This window comes from Rhineura floridana, chromosome 18 (assembly GCF_030035675.1).
Source record: "Rhineura floridana isolate rRhiFlo1 chromosome 18, rRhiFlo1.hap2, whole genome shotgun sequence".
NCBI lineage: Eukaryota > Metazoa > Chordata > Lepidosauria > Squamata > Rhineuridae > Rhineura > Rhineura floridana.
The window spans coordinates 30,603,142-30,630,977 of record NC_084497.1 but is presented as its reverse complement, the minus strand read 5'-3'; the positions used below and the strand labels follow the sequence as shown (position 1 = coordinate 30,630,977).

Below are 27,836 nucleotides of genomic sequence, written 5' to 3'. Positions count from 1 at the left end.
CTGGACTCTCAGTCAGGCCCACTACAGCCAAAGGACCAGGATGATGCTGAAGGAGTTGTAGTCCAAGAGGTTCCCCATCTCTAGACAACCCTGAGCTGGGCTGAGTTCCCAAGTGAGGAGGGAGAAAGGATGAAGAGGAGAAAGGGGAAAGCCCCCTGCCTCTGGGCAGGGGGCCCACCACAGATGAAACCTCCTTTGCAGGCCTCTGAGCTGAAACAAGGTCAGCAACTCCTCCTTGAGATCAGATCCACTTGCTACTATTTCTGCCAACGACTCCCCTCAGGCGCAGCACCACTGAGCTGTGCAGAAAGCAGGTTAAAATTAGGGTCCAACGTACAGGTTGACCAAAGAAAGTAGCTGGCAGCCATGGCTATTTTTGTGGGTACACCAAACATTCACATGTGCAACAGTCATGAAAGACAAATAAATACACAATCTGGCTGTTGGCAGGAGGGAGCCGGGAGGGGGGGTGGCTGTCTACAACTCTCTGCCATACCCTCCCCAAGCACCCACTTCCCATCACGTCCACGATGCATGTGCACAGCCAAAACAGACACACACACAAAAGCCCAGCAGTGTCCCTGCAGGCATTCCTTCCCATCCAGAAAGGATGAGGGCTCTGTGGGGGAGCACCTGCTTTGTGGTTTGGTCCCCAGTCCCTCTGGTTAAAAGGTTGCCAGCTGGGGGGGGTAGAAGAGAGGGGCTCCCCCACTCTCCCCCCCCCAGAGATGCAGGACAGCCGCTGCCAATCCCAGCAGAAACCTTCCAACGTGCCACATGGAACAATCACCCATGCAACGCCTGCCGCTGAAAGCATAAGCCCTCCATGGGTTCACTTCCCTCTGTGTAGACGCCACTGACACCTTCTGGATACCCTGGAGAAGGAAAGTCAGGAACTGCAAGAGGAACTCTCTTTAGCGTTCAAAAATTAACTTGGGCTTCAGACTCTGGACTAGAAAGCAAACTGTTACACCTCCACAAAGGAGCTGTAAAATTAGTACCTCTCTGTTGCAAAAGAGGCAGCCAGAGCATGACCAGGCACGGAGGCTCCTTGGGAGGGTAGCCACCCGCCACAAGAAAGCCCACCTTGCGCAGCACACAGCAGGACACTGGGGTAGGGGGCAGATTCTAGTCCAGCACTCTCTTTCCCCCAGGGGCCAAACAGGTGCCTCCCAGAAGCCCATGAGCCAAGTATGAAGGCAACCGCTGTCTCCTGCTGTTGCCAGCCCAGCCCAGCCCATCAAAACCAGTAGCCGTTATAAAGCTGCATCTGAAAATTCAAAAGTAACCCCACCTCACCACCAGAGTGGAAGCAAACCTGCAACCAGAGCTCTAAGGATAAAGAAAGAAGCTGTCCAAATGCCAGGAAGGCCAGATAGGAAGGTGGGCAAGAGGGCCAGTGGCTATTCACTGCCCCCGAGAATAAGCCCACAGCACAAAGCTCCACTGGTGGCTGGACAGAAGATAAGGAGGCAGCGTTGAAAACAGGCCTATTTGGCTAAGCACTACTTCCAAGCTGGCTTTTAAACCTGCCAATCAATGATCAGGCAGTTTGATCAAGAGAAAGTAGCGGGGGGGGGAATCTCTCACTTTCTCATGGTCTCACACCAGAAACCTGCCCTTCCCCCCACAGATGGGGTATGAGACCACCTGGGAAGAATGAGGGGCAAACATGGGGGGGCAGGATGGGGGGAGCAACAGCATCAGCTCCCAGGTCCCAAAGGAACAGAGGCTGGTAGGACACAATGAAGGGAGGGTGTTCACACCACACAAGGCGCCTCTTCAGCAAAGCCACATCTTCTGCACATGTAGCCCAGCGGCTCTCGGACACACGCCACAACTCCCAGCACTCAGCCCCTCCCTTCCAAAACTTCTCCCCTCTGCTCCTTTTCTCTCTCGTCCACCCTTGCCCCCAACAAGCTCTTTAACATGGCTAAAGAAAGGCAGCCAGAGGGGCTTGTGTGTGCCATGTGGCCAGCACACAGCTGGTTCGACTCACGCGGACTGACCACTGGCCAGCCACCACTTCTCAGCAAACATGCCTGGATGGCGTGCAACCTGTCAGAAAGGGGGATTTCAACAATGGCATAAAAGGTGCGGGGTGGGGCCAAAATATGTTGGAAGGCTGGGCAAAGTGTTTCTTCACAAGACAACAGAAGCCAGCCAATCACGGAAACGTAGTGAAGAGTCCATCCTCATCAAACCCAACAGCCGCACAACCAGCTTCCTACCTTCATGTCTCACGCCAGGCCTGCCTGGTGCCCTAACCTCAGCCTGCCCCCTTGGCCAACATGTGCAGCATCCTAGAGAAACAAGGGAGCCTCACGGGAAAAGCTGTGTGGCAGAGGCTGGAGGGATCAACCCTCCCCACGGGAGACCAAGGAGAGGCAGCATCCCATGCCAGAGAGACGGCACTCAGGTCAAGAAACACTCTTGCGCCCGGCCCAGCAAGCCATCTAGGCCATCTGCAGCATTCAAACCTTGAAGCCAATTCTGAGTGCCAATTGGAAAGTCCCCGCCTTGCAGACCTGTCCCCACCTCCTGTGCCACAGCCCAGACCAAAAGCCACCTCAGTTGTCTTTTGGGGACTGCCCAACAGGGCCAATACTCAAGTTCCCATCGTTTTAGCTGGCAGCTCCCTGGCTGCTTCAGCACAGAAACCGCAACTGTCTTGCAGTCCTCAGGGAGTTCGTACCTGAGCAAGGGCTGGAAGCCGGCACTCCAGCTGCCAGGCCTTGGATGGGCAAGGCAGGCAGAGATCCAGCCAGGATTCTCCCTCTCACCCAGCAGCTGTCAAAACGAAACTTGTGAAGAAGCTGCTGTCTCTCAGTCTACCCAAAGAGACCTTACGGAAGACATCAGGAGAAAAACGGGGCTGGGTCCCAGCCACTGCTAGAGCTGCTTGCCTGGAATGATTTCTGAAGAAAGAAATAGGACGGCTGAGGATCCCTTCTCACCATCCCAGCTTGACTTGCTGCAAGAGAATCCTCTGTTTTTATAACACACTCTGGAGGCCTGAGGTGGGGACTGGTGGCGGATGGTCCTGCCTTCATAGCAGGGCTTGGACGAGCTTCGAAAAAGCGGCTTGCATGAGGTGATCCCCTCCAGACAATCACAACCACCTCGGGTAAAATGAGGCAAAGGGTTCATTCTCCCCTCTGCTCTCATAGGTGCTCGTGAGCCACAAATCGCTAAGGCATCCGGCTCACTTTGTGGCCTCCACCACTCTGCACAGTGACTGGTCCTAGAGCAATGGACTCTGACCAGTACTTGGATGGGAGACACTGCTGGGAGCCCAGAAAAGCGTGACAAATACGTTGTATTGTGGGCTGCATGGCTGACACTAGGGTGGGCCACTGACCACCTCTGCCACTTGGAGATGGCCAAGATCCTTACAAGGAGTTCCTCTTTCAGGCCCTTATACTGATGTGAAGAAGGCAGGCTCCGTTCCACTGGACACTGCCTTGTAGGTGCTAAGGCACCCTGAGCCTACAAGCTCCTGCTTTGTACAGTTTAACACACACTAGCTCCCCACCCCAGTCAGCCTCTGCAATCCCAACTTCAGGATCTCCCTTTCCTTTTCCCTCTTCAGATCATAGTCCTGCCTTTGGTCTGCAGAGTGATGCTCTAGCATAGCCACCCTTCACTCTTCTGCTCCTTCCCCAGCGTCTCTTGCCCAACAGCATTCTGTAACAGCGCAATCCTACCTGCATTTACTCAAAAATAAGCCCAGTGCTTGCTCCCAGGGCCAGTGTGCACAAGGCTGCAGCCTAGAAGGCGCCACACCATGGCCAGCCTTCTCTTTCACAAACACAACCGCAAAAATGTATGTTCAGCTATTGCGGAAGACTTGTCATAAGATGGGGGGGGGGCTTGGCTCAGAGCTGGAGTCCCTGCTTTGCATTTTGCATGCAGAATATCCCAGCTTTGTGTATGAGTGAGAGAGAGAGAGGTGGAAAGGCCCCTCTCAGCCCAAGGCCCAGGAGAGCCACTGCCTCTCAGGGGAGGCACTGGTGGGCTCCAAGGGCAAAGAGCCCAGCCTGGCCCAAGGCGCCTTTCCCTCTTCCTCTGGTACAGCGCTGGGCGACTATCTGTGGCCCTGCACATGTCGATGGGCTTCAACTCCCGTCAGCCCCAAACAAGCGCTGACAGGAGTGCAGCATGGCCTGGAGGGTCGCAGAGCCCCGCCCCCAACCTCCAAGGCAGCCACGTGGTGCCCCCCAGGTCCCCTCCTAGTCCCTCAGCTGACCATTGGCCATGCTAGCTAATGGGAGCTGGAGTCCAGCAGCATCTGGCGGGCACCGCGTTACCTACTTCTGCTCTGACACCTCTTCCATGTAAAAGAATTAATCTCCTCCCCCCCGCATTGGATTCTGAAGCCGAGGGGAGGGGGACCACCACCCAAAGGGGGGGGAAGGAGGGCGACTCTACCTGCTCTGGGGTGAGGGCGGGGGGCGTCCGCCGAGGTAGAGAGCCGCAGGAAGGGGGCGGCCTGTTCACACCACAGAGAGAGACAGGCGTGGTGGGGTGTGGGAGCCCCTCCGACCCACATTTGCGCAAACCAGCCCAGGCTCTCCCCGCCCTTTGGAGCCCCTCTTTCGGGTGTGGCACACAGGGGAGGGCGCACCTCAGCCCCATATTGTGCCCCCTCTGACCCGTCTTCGGGAGCTCCTGCGAGGGGGGGGGTCCGCGCCGGGAGCACGTGGTCCACTACCGGAGAAATGGGACGCAGTCCCTTTAAGAGGCCTAGCAAGCGCCGGGAAGCCCGAGCAGCCTCACCGCCAACCATGAGGGGCCGGGCCCAGCCCCGCCACTCACTACCCCCTTTGCTGTCGGCGGCCCCTGCCCCTCGGCGCGGCTTCCCCGGTAGTCCCCGGCCGGGCTCGGGCTCACCCCGCTGTCGGCCGCCTCCTCCCAGCTCTCGGCGACCTCCTCATCTTCCATTGTAATTCCCCTCCGCCACCAGTCCGTTCAACGCGCATGCGCCCGACGCTCCCACCCCTGGCGGCGGCTTTGCCCTCTCGGCCGCCGGGCACTGCTTCTCGCTTCGATGTGCGCATGCGCAGGTGCGCATATATTTCTCCTAACACGTGCGCGGTGTTTCTGGGGGTTCTCGTTTCGTTTTCCAAAGGAAAGGATTCTTCCTGCGCGTGCGCGAGTGGTACGGCTCTCTATGATGGAGTGACTCCCCCATCTGGAGGATGCCGGGGTGGACAAGGCGCACGCGGTTTCGCATTCTTCGTTACTTTGCAACTTGCAAACTCTAAGTGTCTTTCCTCACAAGTGAAAAAGGTACGAAAGTACTCACAGCGCATGCGTACTGTTTACTTTCGGGCCCGGCACTTTTGGCGCGTGCGTGGTTTGTGAGCGCCTTGAGTAAGGGAATAAATTAGTAATGTACCCGTTCCCAACCAAGGAATTTCAGAAAGAAATCACCCTGTGCTTTATAGATTACAGCAAAGCCTTTGACTGTGTAGAATAGATCATGAAAAACTATGGAATGCTTTAAAAGAAATGGGGGTGCCCCAGCGACTGATTGTCCTGATATACTGTACTATGCTATACTATACTATACCCTATACTCTGAACAAGAGACTAATGTTAAGAACAGAATAAGGAGTAACTGATTGGTTCCCCATTGGAAAGGGTGTGAGACGGGTGCATTTTATCACCCTATTTATTTAATCTATACGCAGAACATATCATACAGAAAGCAGGATTGGACCAAGAAGAAGGAGGTGTGAAAATTGGAGGGAGAAATATCAATAATTTAAGATATGCAGACGATACCATACTACTAGCAGAAACCAGTAATGATTTGAAACGAATGCTGATGAAAGTTAAAGAGGAAAGCACAAAAGCAGGACTACAGCTGAACATCAAGAAGACTAAAGTAATGACAACAGAAGATTTATGTAACTTTAACATTGATGATGAAGACATTGAACTTGTCAAGGATTATCAATATCATTAACCAGAACTGTCACTAGAAGCTAAAATGATGAAACTGAGGTTGTCATACTTTGGACACATCATGAGAAGACATGATTCACTAGAAAAGACAATAATGCTGGGAAAAACAGAAGGGAGTAGAAAAAGAGGAAGACCAAGCAAGAGATTGATTGATTCTATAAAGAAAGCCACAGACCTGAATTTACAAGATCTGAACAGGGTGGTTTATAACAGATGCTGTTGGAGGTCGCTGATTCATAGGGTTGCCAAAATGGTGAACTGAGGCAGAACATGCCCACTCTCGAGATATTCCGCGTATTTATATATTTTCACAGAAAGTGACAAGTCTCAATACAATAATACCATAATAAGCATAATACACTATAAAAACAATATATCACAATAAGAACACAGAATCCACCGCTAGAGGTTCTAGAAAAATACCAGGAGAATTTGTGGGGGAAGGGTCAATAAATGGAGAAGGAGCTAAATGGAGCCTCCTCGTCCAGGAGTAGTCTAACCCTCAATACCAGTTGCTAGCCCAGATGAATGAATGAATGAAAGTACTGCCTTCAAGTCGATTCTGATTTACGGCGACCCTATGAATAGGGTTTTCATGAGGCTGAGAGGCAGTGACTGGCCCAAGGTCACCCAGTGCGCTTCATGGCTGTGTGGGGATTCAAACTGTGGTCTCCCAGGTTGTAGTCCAATACCTTAACCACTACGCCACACGGACTCTCTGCTAGCCCAGATACCCAAACAGAAAAGGGATCTTTGGAAGATGCTGGGGGGGGTCTTCTTTCTAAGGACAGGAAAAGGCCCATTTAGTCCATGCTGGCAAGTGGCCAAGCAGGTACCCCAACGAGAAGCAGGCCAACAGGACTTGAGCCGGCAGCAGGAACAACACCCGGACCAGCGATTCCCAGCAACTGGTATTCAGAAGCACACTGCCTCCGACAGTGAGGTAGTGCGTAGCCACTGTGGCCAGTGGCCACTGCCAGCCGCCGCCGCCGCCTCCATGCATCTGTCTAACCCTCTTCCAAAGCCTTCTGCCACCACTGCCTCTTGTGGGACTGGATCCCCCAGTTTAACTCTGCCGTGCATGAAAGAAGCTTTCTGTCCTGAACCTTCTTCCGGCGTTCTTCTTCACTGGAGGCCCCCTGGGGGGTCCAGCGTCAAGACTAGCCGTCCAGACCAGAGTCCCGCTCCCCACCCGCTGGCCAGCCAGGGGCCCGCAGCGGCTGGTTGGCTACAGGCGGCGGACAGCCTCCGCCCTCCTCTCCTCCCCCCAGATGGCGTCACAAACCCTCCCAAGATGGCGCGCCTCTACGGACAGGGATTCCCACAGACTCCTCCCCTCAGTTGTACCGTCCCTTCCTAACATGGCGGCCACGGAAGGGCCTTGACGTGAGGGCACGTGACACCCACTCCATAACGAGACTGTTCAGGGCCGAGCCGCCTCCTTGCCTCCGCCCCCGTCCGGGTCACGTGACAGTGGCCGGCGGGCGCCTGCGCGTTAACGACGCCCGCCCCTCTTCGCAAACTCTCCCTCGGTCCCCCTCCCTTTTTCCTTCACCCCCGGCCGGGACGGCGGCGGTAAGATGGCGGCCGCGACGGTGGCCGCGAGGGCTCCGTCTCCGCGCGAAGGTGGCTCGGGCTCCTCTGGGCGCCCGACCGGGCGGCAGGAAAGATTCTGAGGCGGCGAAGGAGGCGGCGAAGGAGGCGGCCAGGTGAGGAAGGGGCTCCCTCGACACCCAACGGACACATGATCACCCTCACCTGGGCATGGGGGAGGGGCACGAGTCCTCTGGGGGGCTCAACCCCCTTGTCACCGGGGAAGGGGGCAGCGTCGCTCACCTCTGGGGCTGCGAGGAGCGTCCTCCTCCGTCTGCAGACCCGCCAGCACAGGCCCGCACCCGCAGATCCCGCGGGAAGGGGTCCCCAATCGGCCGGCATCTGAGGGGCCGCCAGTGGGAATAAGTTGGCGAAGGAAGAGGGGGCTCTCGCCCCCCACACCCCGACCTCTGATCTGCCTGAGCCGCCTCGTGTGGAGCCCGGAGGTGGGACCTGCGAGGGGGAGCCGTGCCCGGAAGGGGTTCCTGGGGGAAATGGCGCTCTTGGGGATTCCCCTCTCCCGCCCTCTCTCCTGCCCCCCCCAATAAGGCCGCGGAGGGACATCTGGAAAGGGTGACGGTTAGGGCTGGTGTTGGGGGGAGAGGGGGGATCCTTCTCCCCTCCCCCCTCTTCTCTTTCCTTAGAGAGTGACGCCTTCACAATGGAAATCAAAGAAGGGGGGCAGGTATCAATCTGCGCGGGGGGGGTTCCCTTAGGTGCCCGAGTATGGGAGGAAGCGCCTTTCCACGCGGAGGAGGGACTCTTCCCTGCCAGCCTGTGGGAGGTGTCGCTCCTTTGCTCTGTCATGGGAAGGAGAAGCCAGCGTGGCCTGGGGTGGGGAGCTGGGCCGGTGTCCTCTGTCTGGGCCAATTTGGGGAATGCTTTCCGTGATAACCCAGGCTGGGCCCTCTTCCTAGGTTAAGGCCCAACGCCCTCTGCAGAGGAGCTTCTCCCCCTTCTCAGCAGGGGGCCGGAGGTGGTTGCACAGCTGGGGAAGAGAAAAGTGTTTTCCTGCTTACTGCGATGGAGGCTGCACTGGTTCCTGCATGCCCGCCCCCCGCCCGCCACATTGACCCCCCCCCTGCCCACACTGGGGCAGCCTTCTCATTAAGTCCTTTGTATGAGGCACTGCCCCTTGCCCAGGTGGGGTCAGTGTTTTCATGAGAACGTGGCTTCTAGTCTGGTGCCAGGAGAGACCTTTACTCAACAAGATGACACATGTTTCCCTCTTCAGCTGATGCCAAATCTCCAGGCCAACTAATCTCGGTGTGAAAGACTGTTTCTGCGCTGATGTGATGTGACAGAATTGCCCCTGCTCCAGGCTCTGTGTGTGTGTATGTTGGGGGGGGTGTCTTCCCACCAACTATGTCCCTTGCCAGCTGCCAGCTTCTCCCTGAGTGAGGAGTTGCTGGTGTTGCCATTTTGAGAGCAACGTCTTTGGAGCAATCATCAATATAGGGGCACATAGCTTGTTTTTATTAGGTGGTATTTTGCTTGGAGAGTGTTCTAGATTGTAAACAAACCAAGAGGGGTTGATGAAAAAAAAATCTTCTAGAAATGGAAAGAGTTGGGTCTGAGTGGGAAATCCTGAGGGAGGGTTATGAGCAGCATCTAAATGCAACACCAACCCTAACTCCTCTCATGCAGCTTAAGTTTTGGGTGTGAAAAGGTCGTCTTAATAATAATAATTAAAATCTCTGTTGCACTTGATTATATCTGTATGGGGTTTTGTGAAGTGTCCTGGTGAATTAAAAACAACAGCAACCCATACTGAGGTAGGCAGATGTTCGACCATTAAAAAGGCACATTTTCCTTTTTTAGACTGTCAACAGGTCGTAACAGACCAATGCAGTCTGGGAAGGCGGGGGAGGGCTCTGTCTACGGCACCCACCCACGATGGCTCAGTGGCACCTGCAGTCCTTCTCTGGACACAGCAGAGTGAACATCTGGTGGGTCAGCTCCTCTTGGGAGCAGGAGGCTGGGCTAGATAGACCCTCTTTGATATGACCCAGCAGGGCTGCCCTTGTGTGTGGGCAACACACTGGTGCATCTCTGTAAGGTGGTGACTTTGGACATCTCTGCCAGGCGCTCTGCGCCATAACCAGCTTCTGCAAAGTTTCTGCAATAGGATTTCAATGTGCATTTACGTTTTTGGCTTCAGCCGAGCTGGAGCATGATGTAGGCTCTCCCTGGATTGCTGTCTGTGGTCTTTGGAAAGCTGCTCTCTACACTCTGAGCTCCTCTTTTCAGGCAGAAGTAGGAGCTGCTGGGCACGGGTGCGTCATTCACACTGAGTGGCCTGATTCCCCCACATGTGGAGACGCCCATCAGCTGAAGCTGGGCCTGTGTTTTGTGGCTTGGCTGCCTTCGCCTTTCTCTCTGTGGGAAACACCCCCTTAATGACTCCTGCAGGAAGTGTCATTGGCCCTTTTAGACAGGGAGCCTCTAGGCCACAGGAAGAACCCTGTTTGGCAGCCCACCAGCTGCCTCAAGGAGGAAAGGGCCAAGGAGGCTGGCAGTCTTGTCTTGGAGGAACGGCAAAGCCAGCAGTGTTATGGCAAACCCACGTCTGGGGCTGTCGTTCTGCATGGCACTTTGCTTCCAGGGAAACGTGGATAAAGTGTGGGAATAACCTCAAACACCAGGCCCTCTAGGGGAGACTGGCAGGTGGCTCTGCTTAAGCGAAAATAGTTTCAGAGGACGGGGTGGGTGTCAAGGACACCCGTTGGCCCGGCTGCATCTCCTTCTCAGATGCAGGGAGATATTTTCTAAGCAGTTGGGCTGCTTGGAGTGGGGCTTGGCATGAAGCGAAGGCGGCTGTTGGTTGCGGGAGAGTCCTTTGCGGTCGTGCATCCAGAGGCAGTTAAAGGCTCCGCCGCGTGTCTCCTGGTGGGACCTGCTGGATTTGCATTTTTAATGTCAAGCCATGTTTGCTGTCTCGGCATCTAAAAAAAAAAGAAAGTCAGCTGTGTTAATAATTTAGTACACCTACCTGAAGTTCTGGCATAAAACTTCACTGGCCACCAATAAAGCTAACTATTTTTTACGTGACTCTCTCTGCAGGAAGGGTTTCTCTTTCACACACTCACACCCCTACCATGGCCACTTGATAGCCTGTATGCACAGATGGTGTGAAACGCACAGCTCAAGATTCAGAAGCTTAAGAATCTCTGCTTAGGAAAACCAAGTTCCTAGTCCTTATAGCTGTGGGCATAAGCTTGAAAGCGTGCTTAAAAGTTACTAAACTCTGGCAGTGTCTGTGCCTCTGTCTTTATAAAACAAGCAAGCACCCCCCAACACCCACAAAAACTGGTTTCTCATTTTGTAGAAATAGGTTATGGTTAGGATAGTTATAAACAGTTGGCATTCTCCTGGAATTCCCTCCCTCCTCTCCACTTCCTCTCTCTTTTTCTTTTCAGGTTCTTGTTCTGACCATTCTCAAAATCTGTGTAAGGGGTTAGTCACAGAATGGACCCCCACCCACTGACCCCAACTGCAGGATGTAGTTGGTGGGCCTGTGGCGTTTATTTCTAAGGTCTGGGGAGACGGGAGGGGTCTGCCTTAGAGGGCGGGGGGGTCTCTCTTTCTTGCTTCTCTTGAGGAGCAGTGCTAAAAGCTGGTTTGCAGAGGATGTCATTAGCATGCAGCTGCAGCCGGCAAGCAGGCAGGGTCCACCCCCAGACAGCTGGGCTGCCAAAAAGTCAAAGTCTCTGAAAAAGTGGGGTTCCTGTTTTTTCTTGGAGGGAAATGTTCCTAAGCAGGGATGTTCACCTGCAAGAGCTGGATAAAAGAGTGTCAAAGAGATCCTTCTCAGCTGGTGCTCACTGGGGTGCTCTTACCCCGCTGCTTGCACCCCCGACAACCCCGTTGCAGGGGAGGTGGGAAGGTTGCATAGACTGAGGCAGCTGGTCTGTCTAGGCCAGTCTTGGAGTCTCAGGGGGAGGTCTCTGGAGATGCCCGCGCGTGCCCTCCACGCATTGCTGGGCTTCAACTCCTGTAATCTCTGTGACCGTGGTGGCCACTGAGAGTTGGGAGTCCAACAGCAGCCACACTGGGGAGGGCCCCAAACAGCTCACTGGATGCCCCACAGCAGCATCTCCAGGTGGGCTTGTTATGTCCCCTGCCTGAAGCCCTGGAGACCCACTGCCAGTCAGTGCTGAGGGAGGTGGGCCACAGTGGTCCCATTCTGTTCAAGGCAGCGTCCGGTGTGCCTGTGCTCCAAGAGGGGAGGGGGCCTGAGACCCCAACTCTTCTTCCGTGCCGCCTCCACCACTGCCCCACCCCCCAAAAAGGTCAGTGAGAAAGGGATCCGGTCTGGTCAGCTTTTATTCGTCTCCTCTGCCTCCTGTGGAGGCTTCAAGGCATTGGGGGGGGGATGGCAAACCACATCAGTGCCACACCTTGGAATTGCCCCAGTGAGGGTCTGCACACCTCACACTTGTGCATGTTCCATTACTCCCTTCCCTCAAAACCAGAGGGGTGCCTGGGGGGGGGTTGGCTGCTATACAGCCACATGCTGGCTGGCTCGCTCTGCCCCCCATCTCCTGTCTTCCTCCCCCACCCCGTTCCTTTCTGAGGGAGGGATCTGATCCATGTCTTGGAGGGCTTAAGGGGGTGTGTGGAGACAAAGGATGTCATGAGGACCCCTGGCGTGTTTGGCTTAATTACCTCCTTGGAAGTGAGCATTGAACAGGCATCTGGTTGGGGGGGGCAGACCCAAGGATGGGTTTTCAATAGCAGGACTCTGTAAAGATGTTGGACTCGCAGCAAGCCTGCAGGGAGGGGTGTTAGGGGTGTTGTGAACCCCAAAGATTCCCACATGGTTAGTACCAGGGGCACAAACTGTCTTCCTGGATCAATTCCTGTTTGTTTATTTGAAGTTGTGTGGGTTTTTTGCTCTGCTGTGCATACAAAAAAGCAGTCCCTGCCCTCAGGCTTACAATATGAGAAGCATGGCACAAAAGGAAGAAAGGACTGGGTGGGAGGAGGAGGAGAAGCGACCAGTTTTCGAAGGTCCCACTGGAGGAGGGCTCTCCCCCTCGAGCACTCGAGAAGGACAACGCAGGGTTTCCTCCCAGATTGATGAGCAAGCCGGCTCCTTGCCTCGGCCTCCCAGCTTCCTTTCTTCCCAGTCAGTCACAGCACTTGGCATGCTCCTGGGATGCCTCTGTGGTGCGATGCTGACTGACGGCATCAGGCAGGCAGGGGGCACTGCCCCTCTTGGGGCGCTGAGTGCTTCAAGGCACACGGGCAGGGGGGGCACAGGCTGGAAGGATCTCTGGGTCATGGGACCCACCTGGCGGGAGGGGGAAAGGGCATGCCTTTTTGACCCCCACCCAGCTGTGGGATTGGACAGGCCCTGTGTGTGAGCCGTGTCAGCTGAAGGTCTGCAGGGCCTCTGCTGAGGGTTCCTGGGTGGGGATCTGCAAGCTGGGGTGGGAGGGCCAGTAGATCCCCTGCTGTTGCTGCGCCTCTCCAGCGTGGATCAGAAGCTGCTGCCACAGTGTGGACAAAGGTGTGGCCGTGGCAGCCGTTGTGGGCAAAGTACAAGGACGTCTTGCCATTGGAGGTGGGGCAGGGGCAGCATCGCTTCCCTTCTCACGCACCTTCCTGGGAAAGCCAAACCATGAGAGCAGCAGGGAGGGAGGGAGGGAGCAGGTGTCTGCCTCCCCACCCCCTCTTGGAGGAGTCCTGAGTTGCTGGGGGGGAAGGCAGTGGGTGCCACAGCTGCCGGCAGTGGGTGAGTGGAGGGAGCGCAAGAGAATCAACTCACACAGGGCCCATGTCTGCCTCTGGCTCTTCCAGAGAGAGAGAGAGGGGCGGGGTAACGTGTGGCCTTTCCCCCTCCCTTTTCTTTTTGAAGCTGCGACGTGGAATGGTGCCATGGCAAACTCCTCTGACAGTGAGGATGACAGTTTCATGGCCGTGGACCCCGAGGAAGCGGGCGCAGAAGGGACCATGGAGCAGGGCGAGGCGGAGGAGGCGCAGGAGGGAATGGCCCGGCCCCGCCGGTCGATGCAGGAGCTCCCGGAAGAAGTGCTCGAGTACATCTTGTCCTTCCTCTCACCATATCAGGAGCACAAAACGGCCGCCCTTGTTTCCAAACAGTGGTATCGACTCATCAAAGGTACAAGAAGGGGTTCCAAGCCCAGATGGGATCTCAGAAATCAGTGCAAGGACAGCCGGGGGCTGCACTGTAATCCATAGTCCATGTTTCTAGCCCTTAAGAGGCTCACTTTTGTCTGGGGCAATGTCAGAAGCCAGAAGGGGGCTGAGGCGAAGGTGTCTGGTCAGGATGATGGGCTGGGGTAGTTCTTTGCCAGCAGAAATGGAGCAGAGTTGCCAAGAGAGCACGTGGAATGGGCTGCATATCACGTGGCTTCATTTGCATAAATTCATCTGCCCTGTCCTGCCTTTTGGGGGACAGGAATCGGTCGTTCCCTTGGTGTTTGAATTTTTGTCATCTTAATGCCTTTTTTAAAATACAACAATAAAGAGAAAAGGATTTCTAAAGCCCCAAATCTAACATCTGTAACTGGCACGTAGCCACCTAATGCTGGGATGTAAAATTAATACTTCAAGGAAGCTTGGATTGTTGAGGCCCGTGTCACTCACTGGGTGTGTATCCACCCAGGAGAAACGAGCCTGAACTCGTTGCGCTTACCAAGTTGTATATGCTGCTGTTCAGCCCTTCCTCCAATCCATGGGTTCCCACGGACCACTCGAAAATTGCCAAGGGTCTTTGTGGGCCACATGATGATTCATTTTTTTGCCTTTGGGGATGTTTAGTTTTACTTCTTAGCGCTTCATTCGTTTTAAGGCAGGTGTACAATGTTGGAACACAGAACATTTAAAAAATTTAAATGCTCATTAAGACAATTGAATTATCAAGTGACTTCCTTATATTATTTTATTTTATTTGACACAATTTGAATTCTATGGACAATGAAATGCAATGTAAGAAATCAAAGAAGATGGACTGATGTTTTTAGCGTGACGGGTGTGCCGTCTGCCACCTTCCACCACAAATCTGCTACCTGAATGAAGCTCACGGACCACCATTTGGGAACCCCTGTCAGGATTCAATATGAAATTCTTCTCTTGTCCCCTCCCTGTGGGGCATGGGTTCTGCTGCAAGCACCACCGCCCCCCCCCCCGGGCTTAGGGAGAAGGATCTTCTGTGTGTCTGGCCCTTGCTCAGAGTACTTTCAGGAGTCTATGGATTTGTTTATGTATTGGGGGGTTGTTTGTATGTTGTATCTTTAAACCCTGGTATGGTTTTATGTATGGTTTGTATTTTCAAGTCTGTGTAATCTGCCTCACAACCAGCATTCCAGGTGAGAGGCAGATAAGAAAAATAAGTTTGTAATTATTATCATTATTATTGCCACTTCTGGGAGGTCCACGAGCAGGGCGTGAGGGCAACAGCCCTTCCATGTTGCTTGTCTCCAGCGCCTGCTGGTAGTCCGCCCCAAATGTGGAGGTTCCATTTAGATGCCATAGCTAATGGCCAGTGAGAGATCTCCTCCTCCTCCATTGGCCATTGCCATATTTTGGGGCAGTGAATTTTATGTGTCTAATTGGTCATTGTCTGCCCTGAATCTACTATCAATGAATTTCCTTGGTTGATTCCACAGAAACTTGTGTTGAAAGAGGGAGAAAAAATTCTCATCTGCGCTTCATACATAATTGTGTGCTACCTCTCCCATATTCCCGCCTCGTAGTTTTCTTTTTTCCTAAAATATTTTGAAAAACCATGCTCACAGGGAAAGTGCTCCAGCCCCCTGCTCAATTAGCTTGCCTTTTTACACGTCTGCCTGCTCCACAGAACACTTTTCATTTTGTAACCAGCTAAATGACGCTTACGCCATGATTCTCATGGCTGCAAAATGTGCCCGCATGTCCCCACAGGGTGAGGGCCCCTTAAAGCACTTCCCTTTGCTGCTGTACCTAAAAATGTAAAAGTACTTAGGCTGGGGGTGAGGGGAAGGAGGCTGTTGGCTTGATAGCAGGTAAGACCCAAATATTGGACAGGCCACCCTCTGCTCCAGAAATCCTTGCTATCCTTCCATCGCAACAGTGGCGGGTGCTTTCGGCCTTGCAAGAAGCCTCAGGCTGCTGCGGTGGCCCTTCCACAGCGCGGTGGAGGTGAGCCATGGGGTGGGTGTGTCGTGGCAGCGGTGGAAGCTCCCCAGCCTGACCCGGGCTTTGTGCTCTCAGCAGCCCCCTTGCTTATTCCCGGCTGTCTCAGCTGCTTGCTTGCTGTCTCTCCTTCCTCCAGGCGTGGCCCATCAGTGTTACCACGGCTTCATCAAGGCGGTTCAAGAAGGGAACATCCAGTGGGAGAGCCGCACGTATCCCTACCCCGGCACCCCCATCACCCAGCGTTTTTCGCACAGTAAGTCCCTGGCTGGAAAGCAGGTGGGGCGGCTGCATCGAGAGCTGGGGAGGGGGCAGTCAGCCCACCCCCTGGGCACCTGCAGGTGTACACACGGGAGATTTAGAGGCCGGAGGCAGAGCTGCTCCAAGGAGGCGAGAGAGTCAGGGGCGGTGGGGGGGTCTGGATGTCCCTGCTGCTTGATGTTGGTCAAGGTGAAACATGGGGCTGCAGCAGCAACAGCAGTGTGGGGCCTCTGGCTCCTGGCCTGGCCGGCATTGGCAAGGATCCTAGTCGGCCCACGAGTCTCTTTCCCCATGCTGCAGCTCCCTGCCCTACATGGGACTTCATCTATGACGACATGTGTAGGGCAGGTCCCACTGACCCTCTGATGGTCGGCCCTGAGGAGTCCTTGGGCCTTTCCCAAGGGAAAGCGCTTCACATCAGGTGACTGAAAGGCAGCCCACAGGGGTTGGGGACCCCTAATGCCTGCCCCCCAGCTGGAAACGGGTCCCATGCTGAAGTCACTGAGGGACCGCAAGCAACAGAGGTGGATCCCTGCCCGAGGGGCTTGCAGTTTAAACTTTGACTGTGTGGGAGACGGCAGGAGGAGGGAGGGGACGTTGCTGGGGGCGAGAGAGAGAGAGGCACAGGTGGAGTTCTGCATGCAAGTGGGCGAGAGGGAGGGGCGCCCTGCCGGGGTCAGGGTGGACGTGGAGGCCCGAGGCAGCCCTGTTTCCTGGGCACCCCTTGTGGGCACCTAGTGGGGCCAAGTCTTCTCCTGTGCCCGGCGGTGGTGGTGGGAAAGAGCTGCTCCTTCAGCACTTCTCAGGCCAACTTGTCTGTCCTGCGCAGTTCTTGTCCCTTGTCCCGCCTTGGGCTAGTCTAGCATTGGCCTTTGGCCTCTTTCCCCGGCAGGGAGAGGCTGCTGTCTTCCCCAGGCTGCTTTGCTCTTTCGCTGCTGGGACGGGAGGGGAGGAACTGCCTGCTGGGTTGGCTACTCAGCCTGCTGTCCGGTCATTTTCCAGAACCCCCGTGCTGCCTTCTCTCCCATCTCCCAGCCTAAGCCAAGGGCAATTCACCTGGTGGTGCAGGGCAGGCTGCCTGGCTGCAGGTCGGAGGTGGGGTTGGTGCCAAAGGGGGCGGGGAGGCTCCTTGTGTCCACATGCCAGGCACTGCCCCGCTCCCTGGAGCAGTCTTGGGAAAGGGCTGGGAGTCAGAGCTACACCCGCTCCTTCTGGAGTGGCTCATCTGACAACCCTCACTCCGCCTGTTGCCCCAGGAGCAGGGGGGCGGGGCAGGGGGCGGTTGCTGTGTGTGCTGGTCTCTTCTGTGAGGAGTCGCTTCCTGGCCCTTTGTGACTCGCTCCAGGAGCAAGTGCGGGGCATGCAAAGAGGAGCACCATCTGTGTTTCAGTGAAGACGTGCCTGGCCTGGGCTGCCTTCGTCCCACCACCTTGGCCTGCGGTCCATGCAGGACAGGCCTCCGTCGGCCTCGTGCCTGTCTTTGAGGTGCCAAACTGGCCTTGGGGTCTGAGGCCTCTGTCTGTGGGGGTCGACACCTGCACGCTGAGAACCAGGCTGGATGGAGCCTAAAGGAGGGCTGCGGGTGGATGTTTGCCGGTCTCCTCTTTGGGGCATCCAGAGGTTCTTACCAGCCTGTGCTACGTGATCCTTTTACCCGAGATGCTGCCGTTGGGGGTTGACCCTGAGGAGGCCTCCTGCGTGCAAAGCGAGTGCTCGGCCGCTCTGCTCTGGCCCGCACCCAGCCTTCCGCACTCCCCGGGTGGGGAGGGCCCCTGGGTCGGTGCTCAGATGCCCCAGGCAGGGCCACATGGCCAGCAAGGGCAGCCGCAGTATCCCTCCCTACCCTGGCTCTCTCCGGAGCCCCCTGGCTTCTTGGCCAGAGCCCAGAGGCGAAGGGGGGCCATTCAGGAGCATAATGGGCCTGGGGGTTTATTGCTTCCTTCTGCCAAGTGGAGCCGTTGTCCCGAGTGATGGACGGCACGCCTTTCACAAGGGCAGAGTCGTGATGGGTCACTCAGCAACTGAGATTTTCCCCGGGGAGGGGGAGGCTCACGGCTCAGGGAGGGCCAACTGTCCTAGAAGCCTGTTCTTGAGTTGCAGCTGGGCAGGGGCTTTTCGGCAGTAAATTCACGCAGAACATACTTTATTGATAGCTGGTGCTGAGGGAGCGTGGTTGCCACATCACTGACCTTCTCCCTGTATCTCTTTTTCTCCGGCCTCCTGTGTGTGCCTGAGGCAGGAGGCTGCCTTGCCTGCAGAGGGCCTGGCTCCATCCCCAGCAGCGTCTCCCGCTGCCTGAAATCCCAGAGACCAGTGCTGCCAGTCAGTGTCGACAGCACTGAGTGGGAAGGACCAAGGCCTGGCTCTCTGCATCCCTGTGCTCAGAGCTAGTTGCCTCCTTCCTCCGCTGAGGCCAGCTGGTGGGGGGGACCAACCCCCCTGGCTCGACAGTGGCGCTGCTCCAGCTTTGAATCCTGCTGCAAGGCTCAGGGCGGTTGTTCTGCTCCCCCCCCCCAGGTGCGTGTTACTACGATGCCAACCAGTCTATGTACGTGTTTGGCGGCTGCACCCAGAGCAGCTGCAATGCTGCTTTCAACGACCTCTGGCGGCTCGACCTGAACAGCAAAGAGTGGATCCGGCCCCTGGCCTCAGGTGAGAGGGTGTTTTCTTCACTGCTGCAACGCATACAGCTGGGCTGGGAAGAGGCCACCGCCGGACACTGTTGGGGAGCCATCCAGGGCCTGCTGGTATCTTCCTTGGCAGCGTGGAGCCAAGAGAGGGTCTCCCGGGCTTTTCAGCCAAGCTTCTGGATCGTTAAGTGCACATCTCTTGCTAGGCCTCGCCCATGAAGAGGCAGGCGTGGGGGGCCTCCGTGGCCCGCCTGCAGAGGCTGCTGGACTGCAAGCATGCCCAGTGGCAGGGAGGATGCTGGGAGCTGTAGTCCAGCCACAGCAGAAGGGCCACAGCTGACCACCACCGCTGGTTGAGAGGGCTGGAGAATGTCCTCCCCCTCCCCCTGGCGCTTCGTACATTGTAAAACGCTTCCGAGGACGGTGGAGATGCAAACGTGGGCCATGCAAGAGAGAGGCCAGGCTGCAGTTGCTGCAGAGGATGCATTTGTTACTATTTTATTTATTAGATGTATATCCCGTCATTTGTCCCGATAGCAGCATTAATGACAATGCTTTCCCTCCCTCACAGTTTGGGGATGTCAGGACGTGGGAGCCGTGTCCACCTAGCCACCATCTTGGGCCTTCAAGAGGCCACCCAGATGCTTCTAGGAAGCCCACAAAGGCGGCACAGATACCCTCCCCCCCTCCCCAGGAGTCTGGCATTACACGGCAGGCACTCTGCTGCAGGATCCAGAGGTCCCATCCTGGCTCAGAGGCCTCTTGTGCTGCCTCCCTTTCCTGTCCCCGGAATCTCCTCCCCCCCCTTCTTTGTGTGACTCCCAAGGTCTGCTATCCCAAGAGGGGGGGGGACAGATGTCCCTCTCTCCGAGTCATGTGGGGGTTCCTCCGTCCCTGTGAGGTCATCTGGGTGGCCCTTGTAAGGCCAGGCACGGGGATTCCCTTCCTCTCCACAGAATGGCACTTTTGAGAAGGGTTGTATGTGTTTATGGGAGGAGGTGCTGCCCTCAGTGTGCAATGACTCAAGAGGACTTTTGAAAGGGGGAGAGATGTGTTTCACCAAGGAGGAGAGGCCTGGCAGAGGTGGCTAAAGAGGACCTCTATGAGTAGAGGCAGTCTACCTCAGAGTACTGGCTGGTGCCTTCCTGGCCTGCTTGTGGGCTTCTCACAGACATTTGGGTAGCCATTCTTGGAAGGAGGCTGGACTAGATGGCAGATGACTCGATGTGGGAGGAGGCCGGAGGGCATGCCACCGTCCTCCCTTGCTGGAATGGTGGAAGCTGCCTGCAGACCAGGTGCAGAGCCAGGAAGAGCCGCTTGCAGGTGGCTTCTGCAGGAGGGGGGGGGGATGAAGGTTTGGTACTTGTGGCTCTGGGGATCCAGTGGCACCCTGGGCACCTGCCGCCTCCATGATGTCAGGAGTGCCTGCCTGCCTGTTCTTGTCAGAGGGCCGAGCCCTCCCGATCGTTTTGGGTGATCCCTCTTCAGGTATGTGGGAGCGCTTGACGGAGCATGTCTCTGCTGGCTGCCCCCAGAAACCGGAGGGAGGGAGGGAGGGAGGGAGAGGAGAGGAGAGGAGAGCGTGGGAAAGGGGGACCTTCCCACAATCCTCTGCTTCACATAGGAGAGGCCTGTGTCTGTTCCCACAAGGATGACAATCCATTTTAATGCTTTTTAAAAAAAATACTGCTGGAAATTAGACATCCCATTTAATGGTCTGGGCTTTGGGGGTCAAGGCCAAAAGGGCGGGGGAGGTCCCAGTCTTCCAGATGAGGGCTATTGCTCCTGCTCCCTTACCACCCACCCATCCCTGCTTCTTGGGTACTTCCAAGGAATCTTCCCTTTCTCCATGCATTTTTTGCAAATGTAGCTTGCAATAGTTGATTAACTTCTTCCTGCGCTGTTAAAAGCTGCTATTTATGGTGCTAAAACCTCCCTCTCTTCAGGGAGATCTTGCAGTCACGTGGCAGCTAATTTTCCCGCCTCACGGTGCACATTTTTAAGAGCCAAGTCCAAAGGGAGTTGGCATTGGAGCTCAGCCCGTCTGGCGCATCCTCCTCCTCCTTGGAAGCACCTGCCCCGAGGGGGGGCCCTGGCTGCAGCCGCTGGGACCTTGGGCAGGGAGGGGGAGCCAGCTAGCGGGTCCCGGCACAGCCACCGTGAAGGCCAGCGCAGGTTGTGCAGCTGTAGCCACAGCAGCAGCAGCAGCAGCAGCCGGATCCACGCCTAGGAAATGTGTCTTGGGTTGACCCTTTTCCAGAGCATGTTGCTCGACCGAGGGCAGCCCTGGTTTGACATGGGGGTGGTTTGGGAGAGTGACTGGAGCCTGCAGTCCTTCTCAGCCCCGTGGCTGAGAGGGTGGGCTACGGTGCTCCGGGTGGGCAGGCTGGGGAGGAGAGGCCGTGCTGCGGCTGGAGCAGTGCCCATCCTGGCCCTGGACCGGCTCCTCCTTCACTTGCCCTGCTCTGTGGGAGACTGGCCAGCCGACTCTCTGGCCCCACGGCCTCCTGGAGGGTTGTGCACCATCCCATCCACAGCAAAAGTGGGACAGTTGAGTGTGAACACTCCTGCCCCGGTCCGGATGCTCCACCCGGGTGAGAGCTGGGCGCCTCCTCCCCTTCGAAGGCAGGAGAGACAGCTGGAGGGGGGAAGAGGCAGTTGCCCTCCCGTCGTGTCACCGTAATTGCCAGGTGCTTGCAGCAAGCCGCCCCAATTCCAAAACACCTGTCAGTCAGCCTGACAGGAAATTAAAGGCTTTGTAACGTTTGCAGTGATTGCCTTGCTGTGTAATACAAGCAGTAATTAACGTGTACAAGGAGCTGGCAGCATCAACCGCAGCCGCTCCCCCAGCTGCCCTACCAAAGGAAGGAGGGAGGCGAATCTCTGCTTCTCTCCAGCAGGAGCCACCACAGGCCGTTTTCTCCGTGGGGCTACAGGAAGTGGAGCCCATTGCACACCCGCTGCCCACTGGTGCCCCCTCCCCCTCCAGTAGCACTCTGGCATCATGGAACTCGTGTCTCACTTTCATTTGTAAGCAGCCCAGCAGCAAGAGCCTGCTCCCCATGGGGATGAGTGTGGCCCTGGTGCGAAGCCAGGCTAGAGGGGCTTACGGAGGGTGTGGCTTGCCCTTCATGGTCCTTCTCCCCTTGCATCAGACCCCCTCCCCAAATGCTGCTTCTGCTGGGTGGGGAAAGAGTAGCCGTTTCACGCAGAGGCTGCTGCGCTGAGGTTCACAGCATTCCTCATTTCCCCCCCGAGCGCTTGACAATGAAGTTTCCGCCAGGGACAGCTATTTTTGGCCAGGCACCGGCCTGCCCATTCGCTTCCTCTGGAATTCAGTGACCCTCTCCTGGGAATGTCTGGATACATTTAGCCGGGGGGGGGGCATGTGCCAGGCTCCAGGGGTCCAACTTTAGCTACCTATTTTTGAAAATGCTGTGCCCATTAATTTTGCAGTCATGAGCTGCAAATAGTCCTATCCCCAATTGTGGTATTAGATCATCCTGGTAGATCCAGCCTGGCCCTTGAGGTCATGTTTAAAGTGTTGCCAGCACCAAGTTCCCAAGGCCTCCTTTGTACACAGTTACCTTTGCTCTGTGTGTGCATTGGAGGGGAGGCTGACTAAACTAGCCCTGCCCACCAGCCCGGTTCACTTTTGCAGCGAGCGAACAGTGGGAAAACCCTTTCGGCAGCTCTCTGGCAGAAGCATCTCTTGGCTTCCGGAGAGTCAAAGGTTCAAGCAACAGGCGCCCGGCCCTTTTCTCCTGGCTACTTCCATCCTGACCATATTGTGGGTTGGGGAGGAGTCCTGTGCACCGGGATGCCTTTGGAAGAGCCACAGGGACATGGGAGGAAGCTGTCTTCAAGCCCTTGGCACATCAGTATTTGGAATATTTGTGTCCCACTTTAGAGGCCCAAGAAGGTCTCAAAGTGATGTTCACATTCAAGTCTGGCATCAAGAACAGAAATGTCCTATGGTGGCAGTTCGATTCAGGTGGCATTTCCAGGGTTCAGGTGTCCAGCTGCCCCACAGCTTCCTTGCTGGCATTGACACACACCTGAGCCTCCTCACCTGCCCGTGAAAGAGGAGTCTCCCCCTCTGGTGAGCTCAGCACAAAGCCATCAGGGTCACGCCAGGGCCCGTGTTGGAGGCCAGGCGGGCTCTGAGAGTGGCTGGAGGCACCCAAGAGCACCTCCCCTTTTTCTTAAGCCAGAAGTCTGAGGATTGGAGAGCAAGGCTTAGAGACTTCTCTTCCCTTTCCTGGAATTTGGACCAATCTGGCAGTCCGTGTCACTGAAGACCCTCAGGGTGCATGTTGCAATTGGCCTCCTGGCTCCCGAACGGCCAGACCCCAACATGGTCCTTTCCCATGTCACTCACCTCTGGCTCACAAGAACATCAGAAGAGTCCGCCTGTGGCTGGATCAGGCCAGAGGGGGCCCATCCTGTTCTCCCCACAGTTGCCAACCAGATGCCCCAGTGGGAAGCCCACAAGCATGGGGGTCCCCACACAGCCCACAGTCGCCTCCTAGAGAGCGCCTGGTTTGCTAGCCACCCTTGTGGCCACAATTTCCTCTTCCCCCTGCAGGCTCTTACCCTTCGCCAAAGGCTGGGGCCACTCTGGTGGTGTACAAAGACTTGCTGGTACTCTTCGGCGGCTGGACGCGCCCTAGTCCTTACCCCCTGCACCAGCCGGAGAGGTTCTTTGACGAAATACATACCTATTCGCCCTCCAAAAATTGGTAAGAGCTGCTCAGAGCAATGGGTTGCAGTGCTTGTATCTTCATTTCAAGCTTCCCTCTCTCCCCCCCCCTTTTATTTATCTGTTCTGTTATTTGCATACTGCTCTATGGGCAGACCATTTTTTTAAGAAATTGGAAAGTAGCACATGTGTGTTTGTATGTATCTTGTTGCTTCCCGGCTTCATCCGCCCCCCTCCTCCCCTTTCCCCTCAGGTGGAACTGTGTGGTGACAACCCACGGCCCTCCTCCGATGGCCGGCCACTCCTCCTGTGTCATACAGGACAAGATGATTGTCTTTGGGGGTTCCCTCGGATCTCGGCAAATGTAAGTCCATCCTTCCCACCACCACCAAAACAAGAACCCCCGACACACACCAGAACTCCCCCCCCCATAGGGAGGCCTGTCTAACGCTCTTTGCCACCGCCCTCTCTTGCAGGAGCAACGACATCTGGCTGCTGGACCTGGAGCACTGGGTCTGGTCCAAGCCGGCCGTCTCTGGGCCCAGCCCTCATCCCCGAGGCGGCCAGTCGCAGGTACAGTCTCCGGTTAAAAGGCCAGGAAGGGGCCTCGCACGGAGTCAGACCAGCGGTTCGCCAAGCTCAGTGCTGGCCACACTGGCTGGCAGCAGCCTTCCAGGGCTTCAAGCAAGGAGCTTTCCATTCCCCCCCCCCGGGAGATGCCATTGGGGACTGAACTTGGGGGCCTCTGCTTGCAAAGCAGGGCTCTGCCATGGAGCCTCAGCCGTTCCCAGCGTTGGAGGGTCCTGGGTGAGCGGTTGCTAGCTGGAGGAAGCCACCTTGCTGATGTGGACCGGCGGCCTGCCTTGGTGAAGGGCTACACCACCCCTCCCTCCCAGCGAGAAATCACAGCAAAGTCTCTGGCAGGCATCAAGCAATGTCTGTGGGTTGCCGTTGGACCCTGAGGGGCCATGGGTAGCTGGCATGAGGCCTCGGGTGTTGCAGAGCTTCAGCTACCATCCTCTGGCCCATTGGCCTGGCTGGCTGGGGCTGATGGGAGTTGTTGTCCAACAGCATCCGGAGGCCTAATGCCCCGAGTCCATCTGGGCTGGCGTCGTCTCCTCTGCGGCTCCCTGGGCCTTCTGCAGGCCCAGCAGGTGGTGGCAGGGGGAGCCCTTGGTCTTCCTAGCCCAGAGCAGGGGAAGGGCTCCCAGTGCTACAGCCAGTGTTTCTCTCCCTGTCCATCAGATTGTCATAGATGACGAAACCATCCTGGTCCTCGGGGGCTGCGGGGGCCCAAATGCGGTGAGTGGCAAAGATGTGGGGACTCCCCCTCTCCTGTGGCTGGGATTGGGCCTCCTGGCTGCCTCTTTAAGTCCCTTTCCTGGTGCCTCCCTGCCCCACTTCTCTGTCCAGCTCTAGTCCTTACTGGGAAAGACGTCTACAGGCCACTGTCAAGTTTTAGCAGGGGTTGGTGGTGGTTTTCTAGGAGCTGGCCCACCCAGGCCATGTGAAAACATCACCCTTGTGCCTGATGCTGGGCAGGGAGCTCCACTGGATCAGTGATAGCATTTGGGGGGTAGCAGCCCCTCCCTCTCCTAGCACTGGACCTGGCTGGTGCCATTGCAAAGAGGTTCCTCTCTGCCCCTTTGGGTTGTTGGGAGCCTTTTAAAACCCAAAGGCGAGCCTTCAGCTGGCTCCCCTGGCTCTGGACAGTCTCCTCCCCTCTCTGCTGCTCCCAGCCTGGCCAAGCTCCTTTCGCTGGAGAGGCCCAAAAGGAAACGAGCTCTGCAGCCAGCGTGAATGGCTAGACTCGAGCACCGTGAGGCAGGTCCGTTTGCTCTGACCAATGGGTGGGGGTGCCCGCAAGGGGAGCTCTAAGCAGGGCGAACACAGACACACTTGTAAGAGGTCTTTCTCTGCACCTCTTTGGGTTGTGAGGCTCCCAACAGGCTTTGCTCTCCTGTTTCTACACATCGCTGCATTTGTGCAGGCTTGCTTTTCACTCCACAAACAACGGTCAGGTTTCTCTGGATGGTTCATTCTGCCCTTGAAACTCACGTTCTTGTTGGGCTTTGGCAGAATCCGCCCAGTCCGCAACTGTAGATAAGCAGGAGAGGTAGGTGGTCAGCGTGGGTGTGAGAGAGAATAGTTATACTGTAAGCTCTGTGGAGGCAGGGGCCTATAACGTGGGAAATCATCACGTTCCCTGTGACTTGGTTGTATAAACGACACCAGCAAAAGGCCAAATCTCGCCTTGTCCGCCCTCCCAAGGTGGGTGGCTTAACAGCAAGAGTGAAATACCAAGGGCTGTAGGCAGCATTAGTCCTACTCAGAGTAGACCCATGTTCCATCAATTTCAGTGCCTCTAATCTGAGCAGGGCTAACGCTTGATACAGCCGCAAGCCATTCAGAGAGGTGGACTCAGTAATGAGACAATATCCGAGTAGGGAGCCACACCATTTACGTTCTCTTGAAAGCCTGAGCCAAGGCAGGTGCTTCAAGAAAAGGAGTGTGGCCCCCAGGGAAACCCGTGGTGGGTTTCTTAGCTTTTGTGGTTAAGGGGATGGACTGTGACCTGGGAGACCAGGGTTCGAATCCCCACAGCCACGAAGCTCCCTGGATGACCTTGGGCCAGTCACTGCCTCTCAGCCGCAGAGGGAGGCAATGGGGAACCCCCTCTGAACACCACTTGCCAGGGAAACCCTCTTCACAAGTCATAAGCCATAAGTCAGGAGTGATGTGAAGGCCATTTCCATTGCGTTGATGCTGACCCGTCTCCTTCCCTCCACAGCTGTTCAAGGATGCCTGGCTGCTGTACATGGGCCCTGAGCCGTGGACCTGGCAGCCCCTGAAGGTGGAGAATGAAGAGCAAGGGGCCCCTGAGCTGTGGTGCCACCCGGCTTGCAGGGTGAGGAGAGGAGGACTTGCTCTGTCTCAGAATGGGGGGGGGGGACCAGCTGCGCTCCACCAAGAGAAGGGGGGGTCTGGGTTAGTCTCGTGGCTGAGCTGGTGGGCAAAGGAAGCTGCCATAGTCCTGCTAGCTGAGACTTGTCTACATGGACTGGCAGCGGCTGTCAGGGTGCCAGGCAGGGGCCACACTAGGCCCTTTCCCCAAAGCCTGCTGCCTGGGCGAAGCACAGAGCCCGTTGCTGTGGGCCCAGTGCAAGGTGCTTCCCCCACTATGTGCATACTGTGTAGTGAGACCCAGCCCTCACCACATGCAGCCCAGCAGTGACTCTGTGGCGCCCGTCTGCTCTTTTCCAGGTGGGCCAGTGCGTGGTGGTCTTCAGCCAAGCCTCCAGCGGGAGAGCCCCCCTCAGCCCCAGCTTGAACTCTCGTCCCTCTCCCATCAGTGCCACACCACCAGCCCTAGTCCCAGAGACACGGGAATATCGCTCCCAGTCTCCGGTTCGGACCGCCGACGAGGCGCCGTGTGTGAACGGCCGCTGGGGCACCCTGAGGCCCCGGGCGCAGAGGCAGACGCCTTCGGGGTCTCGAGAAGGGAGCCTCTCCCCGGCCAGAGAGGATGGATCCCCTGTGCTGAACGGCAGCGGCGGCTTGTCGCCTGGCCCCACGGCTGGGGGGGGAGCCTCTCTTGACAGCCCCCTGCCCGCCGCTTCTCCGAGCACGCCGTCTGCTGCCGAAGGATTCGACCTGAAGGTTGGCATTTCACTGGCCCCCAGGCGAGGCTCTCTCCCGGATCAGAAAGACCTGCGGCTAGCAGCTGTTGATTTGAGTTGGGAGCCAAAATCTCCCCCTGCCCCAGCCTGTCAGCTGGATGCCTCTGTGGAGAGCAGGACAGCGGGCCTCAGGAACGCTCCGGAGCAGACAAACGGCGCTCACAGCCCGCCTCACATGGCCAGTCCCTTGGTGGGGGCCGTCTCTCCTGGGGCCTTGCGGCGGAGCCTGGAGGCGGCGAAAGCCCTCTCTGCCAAGGGGCCCTCTGCGCTGGCCAGCCTCAGCCCTCCCTTGCTCTCTTCGCCAGGATCCCCGGGCAGCCAGAGCGGCGCCAACAGTGCGGTGGCGGCAGCGGTGGCAGCAGCACCCACCGCCCCTCGGCCCGTCTCTGCCCAAGGAGATGGGCACGCCTTACCGCCCATTGCCCGCCGGCTTGGCCATCACCCACCTCAGTCGCTGAATGTCGGCAAGCCCTTGTACCAGAGCGTGAACTGCAAGCCCATGCAGATGTACGTGCTGGATGTGAAGGGGGCCAAGGAGCAGGGGCGGGTCCAGTGGAAAGTGTTCACCAGCAGCTCTGTGGTGGGGCCCCCCGAGACCAGCCTGCACACCGTGGTGCAAGGCCGTGGGGAGGTCATCATCTTCGGTGGCCTGATGGACAAGAAGCAGAATGTCAAGTACTATCCCAAAACCAACGCCTTGTACTTTGTCCGAGCAAAGAGATAGCATGGCCGCGGGAGCCTCCCTCCCACCTCCTTGGCTCCCAGTGACCGCAGAAGACCCTCCTCAGCGCTCTCTGCTAAGCGGCTGTGAACGTGGGCATGCGCCCGCCAATAAAGAGATCTAAGCAAACGGCA

General features: G+C 56.6%; 2 protein-coding genes across 10 annotated transcripts in view; one reads left to right on the top strand and one right to left on the bottom strand.

Moving 5' to 3' along the window:
* Positions 1-8,010, bottom strand: part of SZRD1 (SUZ RNA binding domain containing 1) — a 12,915-nt gene extending 4,905 nt beyond the window's left edge. The window contains exon 1 of one of the 9 annotated variants that reach the window (XM_061601440.1): positions 7,810-8,010. In XM_061601440.1, coding sequence (XP_061457424.1) covers positions 7,810-7,908 — 99 coding nt within the window. In that variant the 5' untranslated portion in view covers positions 7,909-8,010. Of the gene's footprint in view, positions 1-4,431; positions 4,874-4,893; positions 5,105-6,665; positions 7,028-7,809 lie in introns of those variants that run through there. The other 8 variants (XM_061601439.1, XM_061601437.1, XM_061601435.1 and 5 more) reach the window with 8 other exon arrangements.
* FBXO42 (F-box protein 42) lies at positions 7,412-27,836 on the top strand. The gene is made up of 10 exons (XM_061601426.1): positions 7,412-7,682; positions 13,430-13,693; positions 15,848-15,964; positions 18,487-18,621; positions 23,188-23,341; positions 23,555-23,665; positions 23,778-23,874; positions 24,547-24,603; positions 26,093-26,209; positions 26,566-27,836. The coding sequence occupies exons 2-10, from the start codon at positions 13,450-13,452 to the stop codon at positions 27,703-27,705; spliced, it is 2,172 nt and encodes a 723-aa protein (XP_061457410.1). The 5' UTR covers positions 7,412-7,682; positions 13,430-13,449; the 3' UTR covers positions 27,706-27,836.